Source organism: Sander lucioperca, chromosome 4, assembly GCF_008315115.2.
Source record: "Sander lucioperca isolate FBNREF2018 chromosome 4, SLUC_FBN_1.2, whole genome shotgun sequence".
In the NCBI taxonomy this organism is placed as follows: Eukaryota; Metazoa; Chordata; class Actinopteri; order Perciformes; family Percidae; genus Sander; species Sander lucioperca.
In genome coordinates, this window is record NC_050176.1 from 3,072,364 (window position 1) to 3,091,355 (window position 18,992).

The 18,992-nt window shown below is 40.6% G+C and overlaps 1 protein-coding gene across 2 annotated transcripts; it reads right to left on the reverse strand.

The window, feature by feature from the left end:
* Window positions 1-439: 439 nt before the first annotated feature.
* Window positions 440-17,044, reverse strand: LOC116039542 (mitochondria-localized glutamic acid-rich protein). 2 transcript variants are annotated; one of them, XM_036000665.1, is made up of 8 exons: window positions 16,799-17,044; window positions 12,485-12,585; window positions 10,606-10,678; window positions 7,262-7,615; window positions 3,613-4,110; window positions 3,214-3,582; window positions 1,508-1,570; window positions 440-1,201 (listed from the first exon to the last, which is right to left on the reverse strand). In XM_036000665.1, the coding sequence occupies exons 1-7, from the start codon at window positions 16,869-16,871 to the stop codon at window positions 1,524-1,526; spliced, it is 1,515 nt and encodes a 504-aa protein (XP_035856558.1). In that variant the 5' UTR covers window positions 16,872-17,044; the 3' UTR covers window positions 440-1,201; window positions 1,508-1,523. The 2 variants fall into 2 exon arrangements, with proteins under 2 accessions (XP_035856558.1, XP_035856557.1); XM_036000664.1 differs by lacking the exon at window positions 1,508-1,570 and having other exon boundaries at window positions 443-1,201; window positions 7,262-7,627.
* Window positions 17,045-18,992: the final 1,948 nt, after the last annotated feature.

The following is an 18,992-nucleotide window of genomic DNA, read 5'->3' on the forward strand; positions in this document are numbered from 1 at the left end:
GGCGAATTACTCTCGTGACGTCACGCCGTACAATAAACAATCCTCATAATAAACCTTATATGAAAATAAGAAAAGAATAAACCCTATATACCCCATGTAATAAACTAATCCATTTCAGTTTGATTTGTTTAATTTCAAGTAAAAAAGAAAAAGAAAATCCTAAATACTTCCCTGTCCCATCAGTTATAAAGGATAAATGTGTGTTGTTTTATGATGAATTTATTTTGTTGCTTTTTTTTTTGCCTTTGGAAAACATGGTCACAATGGTCACTAGTTATTCCAAAAACCTCCTGGGAAAAAAAGCTAATATCCATAACCTTAGACAAATGATCAAATAACACGTATCTGTCTCCACCGAGTGGTAAGTGCACTAAAATGTATTGAATTACCATGTTGATTAATAATGAACACAAATAATTGTATGCACAGCAAAACTGAGTTCAATTGTTAACACATCACTTTATTTAAAGTGACTATGTAAGCACATTATCATGACAACAGGGACATCGTTATTAACTAAATAAACATTGGTATACTAACTTGTTAATATGTTGTTATGATATATAGTTAATATATGATCATTCATGCAGTGCACCGACAACTATTTCTACAACTCATAGATAATTGGAGGAATGTGACTGTTGAATATAATCGACTAAGTGAGGGTTCAAAATGAATTTATACTAGTTGGAACTTGAATATAATTGATCTTGTTGTAGGAGGTAAAACATTAACAACAACACTACAAAATGGATACTAGATATGCATTAAAATATGGATATACTATTGATATCACCTTTAAAAAGCAGATATATGAAAATCAGTTTATCACATTACATGAACAGCAAACTCCTTTCACTGCCTACTACAACAAAGATAACTCCAAAGAAACGTTGTGTTCCAATCAGCTGGTCATGAAAAGCTTTGCAACAGTGGCACCTAGAGGACAAGGTGACAGAATGGGAATCATTTCACAAATGCTAATAAAGATTGATCGGAAACAGATCGGAAACATAAAAAAAAAAAAAAACTGGTAACATTTCAAAAAGGACACATTATAGCTAGTTAAACCAGTGGCTAGTTGTCCTCGTGTTGTTTTCAGCAGCCGTCCTGGCTTGGTTGACAGATACGAGAGTGTTGTGGAAGGCACACTGTCTGTCATGTCATAACTGGCTTGTCACCACCACCATGGTCTCTGTGGCTGAAACAAACACACAAACAACACTAGTTTGTATGGTAGAAGTGCACAAGTTTAGTGTATGTGACTATGTCACTTTGCAACATACAGTACATATCCTAGAGTATTAGAAATAAGTAGAATGGACATGGGCAGCAGGACTTAAACAGAGAGCAAAGAAAAGTGTAATGAACTCATGCTCATGAACTGAGCATCTAAAATGTGGCTATCTGAGAACAAAACCTATCCTGAAGATGTCCATTCTACTCTGTCTCTAGCTCTACACAGACAGCTGTGCTTATTATAGCTGTGCTGCTTTTGACAGTTTACCTTCTTAACTGTACTATTACATCACTGAGCAGCTTTTTACACTCCAGATAGACACCTTTGGCTCTGTGGATATAGGCAGAAATACACGTGGTCAGAGCCTAATACAGGGAAGACTCAGATTATATATATATATATATATAATCTGAGCAGTAAATTTAGCCCCATTGTGTTCTTTATTGTGTTGTAATAATGTGATACCCAACAATTAAGATGTATTAAAATATTTTTTTACATATGATGCAAGCTCAGTCTATATGTTTCCAATTAGGTTTAACCCTTGTGTTGTCTTATCGCCGACCATGCAACTTGTTCCTGTCCTCCCGGCTCAAAATTGAAAATGACCACCTTTTTTCTACGTTTTTGGCCCTTTTTCTAATGTTTCATTCAGCTAAGAGCTTTTTTTTTTTTACTACCACTAGTATATACACAACTAACACAACTATTGCCACTAGTTTTACACAGATATTTTGGAATTCATGGTTAATAAACCTAATTTATATTAAATTATGCCTAATTTCCTAGTAAAAAAAAAAAAATTAAATTCAGAATTATTTTGACTAGGTAAGATCAGAGGAACATATGTTAATGGGTAATCACAGACTGTCAAAGTTTAGTAACTGTTTTGAAACTTTTTACATTTTTTCTCAAATGCTATAAAATTGAATAACACCCAAAATTCAACTGATCATTCATTTTACTTGCAACCAACGTTGTATGGAACCATCCATGTTATTTTGGGACAATGTGGTTGAAAGAAACACATATTTCTAATATAAAAACGGGTTAAATTTGACCCAAGGACAACAGGAGGGTTAATTAGGTGGTCCTTATTCATGAACCACTAATTACGAGTCTTTAGGATCTGAGAGCTTTCCAATTAATAAGGTCCCTTTATATGCAGATGTAGGGAGAGGGAGTTGTAGCCAATTCAATGTTCTGTCAGCGACCATGATCAGTGGACAGACCACTGAATAGGCTACAACCCTTGCTCGGTGTAGGTCTTTCCTGCAGCTGTCATCATTAAAGATAAATGTCAGCTTACAACAAAGGAAACCTGTTAAAAGTCAACCGAAGAACTTGTCCACCTCCACACTGACTCTGGGAGAGGTGGGCAGTGGCTCCTGTAGCCACTCTAAAACCTTTATTCAAGATGAATCTAGTCCTAGATGGGGTTTTTTAGGTGATATTGTTTATATATTTTCAAACACACAAATCCATGTCTGCCCTTAGTTCAGTTACAGTTTCTCAAAGCATGAAAAGCAAAGATGGAATGGAATGGATAACATTAACGATGGCTCAGCTCCATTCAAGTGTATCGTTAAGCCATGTCAATGAGCCAGCACCTAAATGGAATGTAGTCATTATTATTAGTTACACCTGTCAGTACGTCTGCTGTGACAAAGATTTATTGTGTTGCCATCTAGTGTCTGAAATTGTCACTCTTTTGCCCACACAATGATTTGTGATGTCAGACTATTTTGTCTATTTGGCAAAACGATAATAAAATATGATATTAATAAAAATAATATCAAAGCCAATTATATAAGTATGATATGTATTGTCTGTTTATCTTATTTTAGCCTTAATGCTCTTATTCTGTACTACTATTTCATTACATTTTAACAAAACAACAAGTGGAGCTATTATGCAGCATTATAGATAATACTAAAGTAGGCATGGGGCATTCAAAAACAGTATGTTCTTACTTTGTTCTTCCACCAGTGACACTGCCTCCTGGACCTCATGTGTTACATCCACAGCTTCCTCAATGGCCAAAGCAGCAGGTGGCGCCCCCTCCTCCACTGCTGATGGAGCAGAGTGGCAGGCGTGGCAGTGCTTGGCCTCATGTGCTGGAGCCTCTGACGTAGATTCTGCGTCAGCAGCTGAAAGGACCTCCAGGTCCGACCCAGAGGAGGCTGCAGCCAGCTGAGTCATGTCCACAACAGCCGCAGCTTCACTGTGTGTCTCGTCTGCGGACGCTTCAGCTGCTGCCTCCTCCACTGATGTCTCAGCTGCAGGTGACCTCTCACCTGCTGATGTCTCATCCACTGGAGCAGCAGCAGCGGCGGTGGTGGTGGTAGTGGTGGCCTCCTCAGCTGGTGTGGCCTCCTCAGCTGGTGTGGCTTCCTCAGTGGGAGCAGCATCTTCAGGTGAGGCCTCTGTGGAGGAGACAGCCTCCTCTGGAGCAGCGCCAGGGACCGCAGCCTGATCTTCACACTCATCCTCACCCAGCTTCTCCACTGTCGGGGCTGAAGTTGTAGGTTCCTCAGACTGAGATGCAGCCTCCGTCTCCTCTGCTGCTACAGGAGCAGATGTCTCCTCTTTAACCAGCTGTTCAGCAGCTGGAGCTTCTGCATCAGCACCAGCTTCTGCAGACTTCAGCTCCTCCTCTGTCACTACAACCGCCGCCTCTTCGGCCGCTTCTTTTGCTACCACCTCTGCGGTTGCTTCCAGGACTTGTGGCTCTACCAAACTTCTTCCATCGCCCTCTATTTCCCGGCCTGCTTTCACTAGACTCTTGTCACCAACAGAAGCTGCTGCAATCTCCACTGGGGAGCCGGCCAAGATCTTCACAGCAGCTGTGAGCAGATTGGGCATATACTCTGAATGACAGAAGGACAGGAAGCAGTGGCTGAGAGATTTGAAATGCAGTATAGGATATAGGTTAACACATTACAACAGCTCAGAATATTTGAGTATAAATGAGCTCCAAGTGCAGTTATCATTGTCTTAAACTTCATTAGAAGCTTGGTACCATATGAAGCATGACTGCTGTTGAGTGTTGAGCATTTTTCTATCATAAGATGTTTTCTCTTTAAAGCGACCAAACCCCCTCCTACACAAGGACCTCGACTGTGCATTTTAGTGCTGAAACAATTTCAGCGGTTAATTGATTTGTAAAATGGGGTGGCAGTAGGGAGTTGGGTTGGGAATCAAAGGGTCGCTGGTTCAAGTCCCCCTACGGACCAAAGTACGGTGGTGGACTGCTAGCTGGAGAGGTGCCAGTTCACCTCCTGGGCACTGCCATGGTGCTCTTGAGCAAGGCACTGAGCCCCCAACTGCTTGGGGCGCCTGTCCATGGGCAGCCCCCCTCACTCTAACATCTCTCCATTAGTGCATGTATAGGTACTGTGTGTGTGTAATTCAGGTATGTGTGTAATAACAACAGGGTGAAATCATTATAATAAAGTATACATTATTATTAAAACACAGAAAATGAATCTGCAACTATTTTGATAATCGATTATACAGTTTGTTTTTTAATCAAACAAAAAATGCCAAATATTTACTTGTTCTAGCTTTTCAGATGTGAGGATTTGATACTTTTCTGTGTATCAAATAATTAGAATTTGGAAATTGAATTTCTTCGTATTTTGGAATGCTGGTCAGAAAAAGACAGACATTTAAGGACATCACAATGGGTTCTGGAAACTTGTGATGGATTTGTTGACATTACATGCACTTAACGATTGATTGATTAATTGGTCAAAAAGTAATTGCCAGATTAACCAATTATGAAAACATCGTGATCATTTGTTGCAGCCCAAGTGAAGTCCCTCATGTAAAACTAGGATTACAGCTCATGTAAACCATTTTCCAATTTACCATACAGTGAGCACAAGGGACGTGCAGCCCTTATCCTGGTTCAAACAGGGCTTTGCCGTGGTGTTTTGTGTATATTGCACTTACCTTGAGCAGGTGTCTATCACTGCATGGTCTACAGTCACCACAGGTTCAGGGAATACGCTACAGGAGACTACCTGCCCAGTTCATGCTCCCTCTGCTGGTGTGAAAAGTGTAAAACACGGCACTTTGAAAGAGCAGTTAGCTTTCAGATAGAGTGTGGTGAGCACTAACACTCTTGGGAGACAATTTGTTTAATAGCACTACATTTGAATACAAATTAAAAGTTAACCATAACTCTTGTTTTTAAGACTAGGATAAACCCTATATGGACATTTATGAAGACATTCACCGCACAACTTTCAATTATTTCTATTTGCGTGACATTTGTGTCGTTAGATAGTAAACATCTCTGGATTGCCACCAACAATCCCAGTCCCATGAGCCTGTCTGGTGAGCCACCAGGACACCCTAAAACAAGCATTGTAATCTAGGATTAGTCTTAACCTGTCTGTCTGACTGACTGCTTTAAACTGCACTCCAAATAAAAAGCCAAAACACATCTGTGGTTTGACAATCAAGGAAATTTAGAAAGAAAAGAAACTTGTCAAGCTGCATAGATATGAGCCAGCCCCCCCCCCAAACTTGTTGAGCATGACCTGCCATAGAAAACAATTCATGTTGCTTCTGGATTCGTTACATCTAAAATTCTTCTAATCTTTAGACTGAAGGCACAGGAGCAGGAACATGGCACAGGGATTCTTCAGGAAATTAAATTTTCTACAGGAAGTGGGTGTGTCACACCTACAGTACAATCCAATTGTTACACCATTTACTGCACGTCACGGTATACAATCAAAGTAACAAGCAGCTAAGAGAGTCGCTGAATAACATCCCTGGACAAATAAGACAACAATTATTCTTATTCTAAACCGTATTTCATAACTGTGATAAACACAAATAATTAAAAACACTTAACGGTCGTTTCAAAAACCATACATTTACCACATAACCATGTACATATAGTGCTTTCAAAAAAAAAAAAAATCCAATATTGAGACACTTCGCTCTCATCCAGTAATGTTTTATTGTTTGAAAAACTATTAATCATAATGACAACTTGCTCAAAGACCTTTCTGTAGTGTTCCCTGAAAGATTTCACATTTTTAAAAAAAAAAGTAAAGAAACATGTAAAAAGAGAGTTAACACTGCAGTAAAAAACATCTTGTACATGGCTGGTGAATTAGTAAGTAGTAGTAGTAAGTATTTGAATGTGCAAGGTCATTATGAAGCAAATAGGAAAGAGGAGATGCACAAAAATGATTACAAAAAGAGCTGAAGAGCTGTTTTTGGTCAAACTTCACGGTGAGACAGTTCACGAAATGAAGTAGTACACCGACTTAGTGTTCCATCTCTCTACTGTTTTGCAAAGATTCATGGGCTATAGCTGGAAGTAAGCATTTGCTGAGCAGAAGAAGACCAAGTGCAAATAATGTTGGAACGAGAAAAGACAACTTAAACAACTTATCAAAACGGGCTACATTCAGTCACTGTGCTGACATTTTTTAGATAAGGAAGAAAATGCCGGGCTGTCCTGTTTGAAGGGCACTTAGAATAACATTTCAAGGAGGTCAACATTAGTCATCAACTCAGTTCTAGCCCTTATATCACCTAGTTCAACACTCGTATTAACTGTATAGCAGCCAAACCATAATTTGGATTTGCTTGTTATAAAAAAAAAAAGAAATGTCGAATGCCAAATGTTCTGGTTTGGGACTGAAGGTTGGGGGTGAGGTAAGGGAAGGAAGGCACCCGAAAACTGGACTGATGAACCCCCAACTGGTACTTAATAACAAACTAGAAGTGAAAACTAAATGCGTCCCCCCCACTCCCCTTTTTAAAAAAAAAAAAAAAAAAATCAAAATAGGGGTTCATGAGTGCTTTTTTCCAGGGCCAGAGGTTTGGGACACAGCACAACTGACTCTAGCCCTACTTTCTGGGCGGCTATTGCACCCTCACAGCTTTATGCAGCCACCTCTGCAGCAGGGGCTGCCTCAGCCTCGGGGGCTGCAGAGCCAGTCTCTGCCTCAGCGGGGGGAGCGGGAGGGACTTCATCTACTGCTGCCGTACCAGTGCTCTCTGCTGCAGGAGCTTCGGCTGCAGGGACCTCTGCTGCTGGGGTCTCCTCTGTGGCAGCCACTTCCACAGCTTCAGGAACTGCTTCTACAGGTGGAGCAGCTTCTTCTGGGACTGCTGGCTCAGCTGCAGCCTCAGCAACCACCACCTCCGAGGCCGCGGCTGCTTCTTCAGGCGCGGCCTCAACGACCAGTTCGGCGGCGGTCTCCGCTACTGGTTCTGCAGAATCAGGGACAGCCTCGGCAGCTGCCTCCTCGACGACCACCTCTTCAGCGACTTCTGCGGTCGCTGCTGCGTCATCCACCGGGGCGGGTTCAGGTGCAGGAGCTGCCACTTCTGGTGCTACCTCTGCCTCAGGAGCTGCACATTAAGAGGTTGGGAGCAGAGATAAATAAATAAAAATGGCAAAATTCTGAAGTTTCTCTTCATTAATTGTTATCTGCATCAGGAAAAAATGACATCAAACCAATTTGAAAAACAGCTAGTACGATATACATATAATATTTTTGTCAAGTTTAATGGCTCAAAGCCCAGTTTTACAGATTTAGTTTAAATGTGCCATTACTGAATATACACTTTGACAAAAATTAAGTAGGAAGGCAATTATGTTTTTAAAAATGCGAATAAGAAGTCAGAAAGGAATGCAAGTCAGTACAGCAGACAACCCTGAACACACTCATAAACAACTAACAGTATTTCTATTATCCTCATTGATTGCATTTTCTGTCACAGTAAAGAATGTTACTATCCCTCAGCTCTGGTATCTGAAAAATTAATTATTTTGTTCCATCAATACCCATACAGATACTATGAATAGAATGCTGGCATTTACAGTAACAATACTAACTAGTTCATCAATAACAACATACCACCAACAGAAATAACACTATTTTAGGGGCACACCTCTTTCTATGTCTATGCCCAAATGATATGGAACACCCTGCCAGAGGAACTGAGAGAGGCTTCCACACTGAACACTTTTACGAAACCTTGCTTTTTACGAAAGTCTATGAATAACTAAGTTTGTCGCTGTTCAATGTTGATCTTTGGTTTGTGTGTGTGTGTGTGTGTGTGTGTGTGTGTGTGTGTGTGTGTGTGTGTGTGTGTGCGCGATACATGTTTTGTATACATTTTACTCTGTATAACTGAACAAAGTATTATTTTATGTCGTTTTTGTACGAAGCACATTGTGTTACATTAACGTGCTACAGAAATAAAGTTTGATTGATTGATATATGAAATAATGTTTCAGTGTGTCAGCCTATTAGAACTAACAGCTGATATTTTCAATACTTACCTCCACCAAGCAGGTCATGTTTTCGGCTCGGTTTTTGTCACCAGGATTACGGAAAAAACTACTGGCCTGACGTTCATAAAACTTGGAAGGGGTGTAGCATGGGCCAAGGAAGAACCCGTTAGATTTTTGGAGCAGATGTGAAATCTTGGGGCGGATACACAAATTATTTTTCACTTTGGTTAACGTTGCGAGGAAGGGATTTGTGCTGCATGGAGTAGTCAGAAAAATGAGTTTGACTGGAAAAAAATTCACATTGCATTGCATGCCTTGGTGAAAGTCAGCGCTCTCTGAGTGCCCTTATAGTTCCTTCTTCCAGTAAGTGTAACCAACTGATTAAAAACATTTAAAAAGTAGAAATAGTGAAACTAGAATCTGATCATTGAACCACAGTGGATCCACTATGACCATTACATAATCTTGTCTAGAGTGTGCATACTACAGCTATTAGCAATAACGTAGAGGGTTTTGATATTACTGGAAACTGGTTCTTCTCAACTATTTGGTTCAACGTAATACCAGTCTAAAACAAGATACTACAGTTCAGAAAAATTAACCTCACAGCAAAAGCTGGTTTCCACAAGCAGCCAAACAAAAACAAACCCACCTGATTGTGCAGCCCCCGCATACTAAATTGCACTGTAATGACAGTGAGTGATGTGTACTCAGATTAATGTGTCAGGACAATATGATCCTTGATCACAATCACTGTAATCGCTATCAAGATGTTTGTGACTTTGTTTCCAGGACATTTTTGCTTGATTACATAATGTGATCACTGGCCAGTTTAAAGCCAGAGCAGTTCGCTCTCCAGCGCTGGAGGGAGCAGAGCTTTATACTCTTTTGAGCAGCTTTTACGCAACTGAACCAGTGGCAGCCGCTGCTTATCCCCATTACAGGCTAGTTAGCTGCGCTGGGCGCCGAGCCATGATCTCTCCGGGCTTGTACTGGCTGAATAGACAAATAATTTGCAGACAGAAATCAAAACAGACAGGCAAGATAAAAGCTATTGAGAGTGATCATTCTACCATGTTTGATAGTTGGGCAGTGAAGCCAGAACCAACTAGGAAATACAGCAAGATCTTCTGCTTTTTTTGCTTTCCATTTCTCAGAACGGTCCAGTTATTCAATTCATCAGTACATATACCCATTGAGCAAAAGTAAGGCCCTAAACCAATGTTGCATTAGACCCAATTCAATCTTCTATTTCAGAGGTTCGCAAATTCAAAAATATGAAGAAACGATTAAATAACGTATGTGATTTGGGGAAAAGTAGGACCCATCTTTTGTATAGGCTAGCATTAATCTTTCATGAAATGCCTCACCAAAACCCTGACACATTCTTGTGTAGGTGATCAAACGGTTATCTCAGGTTTGGTATTTTAATGTTAGCTAGACAAGCCAGACAAGCTACGGAATCTCTCGGTTTTTAGCCATGCTAGCAGCGACAAAAAGGACAATGCTGATCCACCACTGGTAAGACTAGAATATCAACAATAAATCAAATACATTGCCATGATGACATTCACGATCCCTTAACTTTTAAACTAGAGAACAACATCAGAATCAGCTTTAATGGCATAAGTGTGAACACACACAGGAGCTATTTGACTACAGCTTGTTGTTGCTCTCAAAGTACATATCATCAGGTCAAACATTTGTTCAATACTTTGGTTAATGACCAAATACCTGCAAAACTATTGTACTTTGGGTTCAGTGCTAATTAGCCAATGTTAGCATGCTGAACTAAGATGGAGAACATGGTAATTAATTAGACAATGGGTAAACATACCTGCTAAACATCAGCACGTTAGCACTGTGAGCATGCTAAGGTTAGCATTTAGCTCAAAGCACCACCTGTGCCCGAGTAGCTATGGACGAAACAAAGTAGTACTCTAGTCATTTGCTGTAGATATGACACTCTGAAAGTTTTAATTGTGTAATTTACAAACTATGTTTAGACTTTCTGTAGTAGTATTTGGAAACGCAACATCAAAATGTTGAGTGTGTGCGTTGTGTGTGCGTGCGTGTGTCAGCAACTGACCCTTTGCCGTGGAGCCCATGTTGGCGAGCCTGTCCTCATAGCGCTCGCTATCACCGTTGACTGTCTTGTAGGCCTGAGAGAAAGAGGGCAGATATGCACTTATTACATTCCAGCACACATCAAATGATAACAGTACAAAATGGTAGCTGTGTTACAAAATGTCAGCTTACACTGACATTTTGTCTAACATGAACAAACAGCTGATATACACTGTGCTTTGTGTCTGGGCAGACTTGTACCCGTTTACTGTGTGTAGAAGGCACAAAGAACCTTCTATGTCCCTTCCCGTGTCTGTCCAGTCCAGTCTGGCCTGAGGATGCATGTTAACTGGCTCGCAGTTTACACCAGCCAAAACACCACACTGTAAACTACAGATTAGATGAGTAGTGTGTAAGTAAATAAACTGTAATCCCTAATGTTTTAGTTTCATCTTATTCTGTCTTGTCTTTCCTGTTCACTGATCAGGTTCCTGCTGTTCTGCATGACATTTGGCTCTGTGCTGAGACAAACCTTTACCTTGATTAACAGATTCTTAGTGTACCCTGATCTAATTAAGTGTCTGCCTTTTCTAGCTTTGTATTGAGAGGAACCATTTTACTTTGATTAACAGATCTCTGAGTGAAAGTTTGTTGTAATGTGAGGAGAGACCAGGCCAGACCTGTTTTTTTGTAGAAACTGTAGTAACTTAAGACTGGTATTATGTCACATCTGAGTTGAACCAAATAGTTGAGAACACTGGGATGGGATGAAGATGAAAAATAAGAAAAGCCTTCTGTTTGTGCCCTCGACAGTCGTTTGCTTGACTTCCTCACTTTTATCTTCAGCTTAAGTTGAACAGCCAATCAGATGAATTCCTCTCACCGACGTTGAAAAAAAAAAAAAAGGAGACTAGGGCCGACAGGTGGCATAGCCGGACACACCACAAGAAATAGGGTGGCCTACGCTCACCGCCAGCCCAACTTAGACCGACAGCTGACGATCTTCTTGGTGTGTCAGCAACTTTACTAATCAAAAATCACCTTTTGCTTTGTGAAATAGAGTTGGGTCTCTCCTCATAAACTTAGCCCAGCCCACACCTTTTGTTTAGCGCGTTCACCTTTTGTGATTTGTTGTGGCAGTGGTGGCCTAAAGGTTAGAGACGTGAGCTTGTGACCGAGAGGTCGTCGCTTCAATCCCCAGACCGATAGGATAAAATCTGGGTGGGGAAAGTGAAAGAGCAGCGCTTGTCCCTCCCTCATTACCACCACTGAGGTGCCCTTGAGCAAGGCCCTTAACCCCAACCGCTCCAGTGGAGCTGCTCAGTGGCCAGCAGATCAGACTGTAGCAGACGGTTGTACTGGGCAGCTTCCAGGTACGAATCTGTGCAACTGTGTGAATGTGATCAGGGCGTTCCTCAGTGAACCTTCCCTGAATAAATAAAGGTTAAAAAAAAAAAAATCATCTAGGCCTTCCTGTGAACTTCTGTCTCCACTGTGCAGTGAATAAAACTGAACCAGCCACAGAAATAGACCTGAAAGTTTTGTTTTCTTTAGCCAGTGCTGATCTTTATGGTTTGGAATCAGAAGTGTGACAGCAAATCTTTGCACTGGTGTTTTGTGAATTCACATATGTGTTCTGTGGATGATGCCCACCTACATTTATAAGTGTATGGAAAGTAGTAATACATGCCAGTAGAGTGACAGTGTAAGACTATAAACCACTTTCTGTTTAACATTAACAAGTCAACTTAACATAAATCGCATTTTGACTAGGAGACAGGAGACGACAAAGGGATTCCCCTTTTAAAGCGCAAAATTCCACCCAAAATGGACAAAGGGATAATAATGCAGACTTGCAGGTCAGGTGAACCTGGGATGGAGAAATCTCAAAAGATACTCACATAGACGACCGCAGCAGTGAGGCCTCCTCCACACAAAACAAAGTACGCCATGTTGCTGGAGCCACCAGGAACCCCATAGGCCATGTGTCGCACTGGAACAGCTGAGAGACACAGAGGGCAGAGTTACAGGGTTAGTTTGGAAATGTGATGGAAGCTGACCCTCAGCAAAGAGGTTGACATTTACTGAAATTTATATTAGGGCTGGCAATATATCGATATTATATCGATATCGTGATATGAGACTAGATATCGTCTGGACATTCTAATATTGTGATATACAGAAGTGTTGTCTTTTACTGGTTTGAAAGGCTGCATTACAGTAAAGAGATGTCATTTTCTGAACTTACCAGACTGTTCTAGCTGTTCTATAATTTGCCTTTTCCCCACTTAGACATTATGACCACATTACTGATGATTATTTATCTAAAATCTAAGTGTGAAGATCTTTTGTTAGAGCACCAATTGTCAACCCTAGAATATCGCCGCAATATCGACATCGAGGTATTTGGTCAAAAAATATCGTGATATCTGATTTTCTCCCTATCGCCCAGCCCTAATTTATATCATCAGTAAATGACGCCTTCATTCAACCACTGATTGAACGTATGGAGGGCATTTCCTTTTTGTGTCATAAGATCCAAAGTAACTAAGTATTTGTGGTTGTTTTATTCCAGAAACTGTCCCATCAGAAATACAACTTGGCACAAAGACTAGTGCATTTCTGACAGCGTCAACATGCCTCCATCCCTTAATCCAGTTACACAATACAGCCCTGGTCATTTGTAGCAGAGGAGATGGAAAGATTTAGCAGCAGCCAAGCCAAACACCAAACTGTCCCTTAAAGTAAATCCCCAATACAGAAACCCTTCCTGCTTAACAACTTTAAAATTAATCTAGTGGGCTTGAATTCATATGAATTAATCCCTCAACACACATGTCAGGATCTGTCAAATGCTTTAATAGGCTATTGTTGTGGTGCTGACTGTGACTGGCTACAGCATACAAAACCTGTGAAAAGATTTGCTGGTGTTTAAAGGATTGCCAGTGGTGCATGCAGAGGAGGCTGTAAATAAAACCACCCGGCATCCCAAACACTGCCTCAGCCTAATCTCTTCCTACCTAGATCTCTCTCTCACACACCAAAGAGTGTGCATGCGCACAATTACAGTACATACGATATCTTTGACAAGATCCACGCCCACTCTGTGTGTACACATGCACATGGGTTACAACAACCTGAGCAGGCCGTCTGGAGTCATGAAAGAACACAATGTACAGCACAGCCTCGCCCCTTTTCATCCTTGCCATGTTTCACATGTGTGTTCAGGCAAATCATAACTCATCCTGTGACTTTTCCACTGACAACCTGCATCTAAACTTAGCACAAACAGTAAGGAAATTTGTGTTTGGTAGATTACTTCTCTGTGGTAACAATGCTTTTTGGCAATAAATCTTATAATGTTGGAAAGCCTGTTTAGTTCCCTTTCAAATGGTGCCCCATTTGTAAGGAACATGCATTTGTGGGACGAGCAGCAGCGCTGAGTATGGGGGTTGTGCCCATGAAATATTTGCCAAATCTCTGCCAATGCCAAACAGCTTATTCTGCCATTGACTCGTTTGGTGTTTGGTGGATTGGATGATTGAAGTTTGAAGAAACATGACATATTGGCGATTTAACAATTTATTCATTTCACAAACAGGAGCCTCAGTAGCGTGTGGAAGAACCATACACAGCCACAACAGCCTGGCACCTCCTCCTCATGCTGGTCACCAGCCTGGTCACACACTGCTGTGGGATGGCATCCCATTCTTCAACCAGCAGTCCTGACCTCAACCCCATTGAACACTTGTGGGATCAGCTTGGGCGTGCTGTTCGTGTCAGAGTGACCAACACAACCACGTTGGCTGACTTGCGACAAATGCTGGTTGAAGAATGGGATGCAAAAAAAGAGAGAGCTGACCACTCTGACCTGAAGTGAGCTTGATCGGTTTTCCTCATATATATATATATATATATATATATATATATATATATATATAAATAAAAAGGTATACAGGAGTTGGTGTTGCATGAGTCACCATCTCCTAGATGGTGCATTTCTAAGACCAATAATTTGTCAAATGTTGGGCAGCCCCCTCACTCTGACATCTCTCCATTAGTGCATGTAGAGGTACTGAGCATGTGTGTGTAATTCAGGCCTGTGTGTAATGTGTGTAATAACAACAGAGTGAAAAAATTGTAATTTCCCCTTTGCGGGATTAATAAAGTATACATTATCATTATTATTACATGATGATGCACAAACAATGTAAAAAGGAGTCATTACCATCGCAAAGTGTAACTGTAGGGAGCACCATTGCATGGATCTTACTTTGTACAAGCGGTCTTTTAAAAACAATAATCAAATGCTGTATATGTATTGTTGATTTCCAGGCACATCTGTTGTGCTTCTGTTGACCTCCTGATCTTTGGCTTTATTCAGTCTTTTAATAAGGGGAGATAAATGCCCAGTAGCCATTATTACTGGACGTAGCTATTTTTTTTAAATTTTCTAGGTACAGGTCAATAGTAGCACCCGTTGTAAATAGAGTTGTACAGTATCGGAATAGCCTCAGATACTGCCTAAAATGCTGGTATTGGCAAGTATCCAAATCTCTGGATTGATCTGATACTAGGGGGGGTGGCAACCACAGGGTACCTCACAATACATGGCTCACAATACCAATAATATTGCGATACAGCAATATTGCGATAATCAATATATTGCTAGGCAATCCTATAATGATACAACCCCAATGCAGGTTTTCTCTCTTTACTCACTGCAAGTCCGAACTGTTAGAAAACAGCACAATTCTGCAGCCCAACTTTTTCAGCCTGTAAATTAAAATTACAGAACTATAGAGCAACTGTGAAAATTCTAGTGCTTTAGTGCAAAACCAACCTGTATATGTACATTTATTATTATTTTATGTGAACAAAACTAAAAAAAAAAAAAAACAGAACCGGACATTGTCCTGCTGTGGATGCTGAGCCAATGTAGCAGTCCGTCCTCCCTCCTCTAATACCATGACACAGCAGCTCCATGCAGGGACAAGGCCAAGTCCAGCTTATTTATACAGGTAAGCAGTTAATCCCTGCTGCCAGCGAGGTTCAAGCCTGTAAAAATGGACACGCATGCCAGGCAACAACAGACAAGATGGCTGCTATATGATGACACATGTGGGTCGACATGTATGCTCTCCTGCTACTGTCTGTCAGCTGACATGTGCTGCAGGCAGAATGGGGGAGGGAGGGGAATATGCAGACCTGCAGGACAACCAGGTCACTGTGGCCCTGTCACAGGTGCACGTTTTTAAGTGTAAGTCTTTTTATTATTATTTTGTCTGCATTAGTCAGAACTCCCAGCACAAGTTTTGTTATTTTAAACAGGAAATTAAAGCAGCAGTTTTCCCCCTCAGGTTGAATTCCACATGCTCAAATGCCAAAATGATCTGGGCAAGGCCGTGTGAAAAGAGAAAGCGCCTCAAAAGTCCATTCACTTTACATGCAAACGCTCCAGAGTGACGTCTAAAATACAAATGTAAAGTAAAATAAATGCTCATGCTGATTCAGGTGTAATACATGTAAATAGTGATTGGCTGTTCAGTAGGCTATTATGTAAACGTATTTTGTTTTAATGATTTTCACATATTGGAGTGACTTATTAAGGGGGCATAACGTTAGCTGCTCTCCATGTGGTCCAGCTCAATTAAAACATGTAACCATGACCACAAAAAAACGTTTGTAAATCGTTATTTATTTTGACTACACGCTCGAGGCTTGAATAATTGTATTAAAAATTGAATGCACTCGATGCAGCTGGGTTATAAAACCTTTTTTTTGTCGTGTGTGTAATGCGCTCTTTCATAATGTGCAAGAACGACGTGTTCCCAAAAGCAGGACACACCTCCTTCTGACTGCTGCTCAGCACAATGGAAACAAACTAAGAATAAAAGGATCTCTTTATGGGACCTTTACATACTTCTCACATAAAACGTAAATAAATAAATAAATAAATAAAAAAGAATCTCTGCTGCAGAACTTTTAAAAAAAGTCATAGCATTTTTAACCTATGAGTTGGCACGCTTTAGGCACTTTTAAAGTGTTTTAGAAAACGTTTAAATTAGCCTAGTTCTTTAATTTTAATCTAGACGAGCTGGTACACGCCAGGGACAGATTGACTCTACTTTCATTTAATTTCACCATTTGACGCCCAATCCTGTAAACTCCAATCACAAGTCATTAATTAACGGACAACCTGAGGCTATACTCGCCATGTCTGGATGTAGGTTTGAAAGCCCTCCGTGCCAGCGGCCCGACTCTCAGCAATGCCCGTCTGCAGAACATCTTTCCCCGGTATGAGCAGCAGGTCGACGAGTGCGTGTCCGTGTGTTTGCAGAAGCGTTTCCCAGCAGCTTTTTAAAGTTGATTGAAAAGGTCGGAGCACTCGGCTGCTGTCCAATGCTGATGGCAGAGAGGACACCCCCCCTTTCAGAAAAAGATTAGTAGTACACTAGCGCGCCCCCTAGCGGCCCACTGCCAGAATGTCCGGGATGTTCTGTAGGTTTAATACAAGTATTCAATGTTGTGATGTTATGGATTTATACTGGCAGTATAAATATTATAATTAAGTAAAACAATATATGCATATACCCAGTACATACATATATATATACACATGCATATATATATATATATATATATATATATATATGGCATGCCATACTATATGTATATACTGTATATATACATATATCCCCCAAAATATATATATATATATATATATACTGTATATTGGGGGATTGAGCAGGTTTAGTATGTGACATGTTGCAGAGATGTGGACTTGAGACTTGGTGACTTGGACTCGAGTCGAATCGAGTCACCATTTTGATGACTTGTGACTTGACTTGACAAAAACATGAATGACTGGAGACTCGACTTGGACTTGTAAGTAAATGACTCAAGACTTGGCTTGACTTGACTTGAGGCATGATGACTCGGGTGACTTGCGTGTATTCATAAGTTAGAATGTCAGCTGTTACATATCCTATAATATAATTTAATGTTGTCACCTTTCTGTCTAACTAGCAAGTATGCTACGCAGCGCTAACTGTGAATCCTGATTGGACGAGTCAAAAAAAGCTCACCGGGATGTGATTGTCATGATGATTGGATGACTGGCTGTCAGTTAAAGTCCTTGCTATGGCAACACGATGGCAACATCAAAGACCCCTAACCCCTACCATGTCTTTTGTCTTTATAAAGACCAGATACTACAGGTAAGAGTGCTTTATCTTGGGTTGTAAATAAAAGTGACTTGATTTGGGACTTGCTTGCCTTGACTAAGGACTCGACTTGAAAAAAAAAGAACTCGAGACTTGCTTGAGACTTGGACCAAATGACTTGAGACTAACTTGGGACTTGAGCAAAGATGACTTGGTCACAACATGTTGTATAATGAGATGAAATCATGTTGCCAGTGCTGTGGAGGATCAGACATCCCTCACACTGCTCTCAAGTGGATTACACTCCCATGTGGTTGCATGCAAAGAGCCTGTGCTTGCATAACACACACTGTGCCAAGAGCTATTGTGGGCACGCACCGTGCATGGCTCTGATTGCCAGAGGCAAAATGATAAAGTATTGTATTCTCTTATATAGCTAATATCATAACATATTGCACCCATCAACATGCCAGCACCAGATGTTTTCAGACAGTAAAATGCCATTTTTTCAGTTCATTTATAATATACATTTTGAAATATTTAAAAGATCTAAAGACTTGAATCAGCCAAAGTGAGAACGCTGGAGGTTTAACCAGGAGAACAGAATACCACAGGAAGAAAGCCACTTCCAATCTGTTTGTCTCAAAGCACTATATAATATAAGCACTGGGCAGGAATATAAATATCCAATCCGTAGAAGACCATGTAAAAAAAACATGGTAAAATACTGTACGGAGACAGTGTTGGGATGTCTTGAGAGGAGAATTGACTGTAAAATAAAGAAATGGAGTTCCTGCCACCTAGTGTCACATTTGGCTTTTGCACCGAGAGACAAGACAGCCTGATCCAAAAACAAAAAAACCCTGAGAAGAACACGATTAAAAGCTCAGTTTTTAGTGAAACTCCTGAACTACTCTTTACTCCATCAACTGTCGGCTGTTTATTAGAGGAGCTGCTGTGTCAAGTCAAGTCAACTTTATTGTCAATTCTGCCATGTGTGCCAGACATACAAAGCAATTGAAAATACGTTTCTCTCCGACCCACAATGCAATAAGGACGCGTACAACAAGTCAAATATAAAGATACGAAATATATACAAATAAAGATTAAAAAAAAGATAAGTAATATATAAAATAGTAAAGAAAACTAAAGATGAAGACATTGAAATGTGCAATTTAAAAGGAAGAGTTTGTGAGTGTCTTCTTTTATAAAGTGGCCGGTGCTGATCCTGATGGGGGGAGGG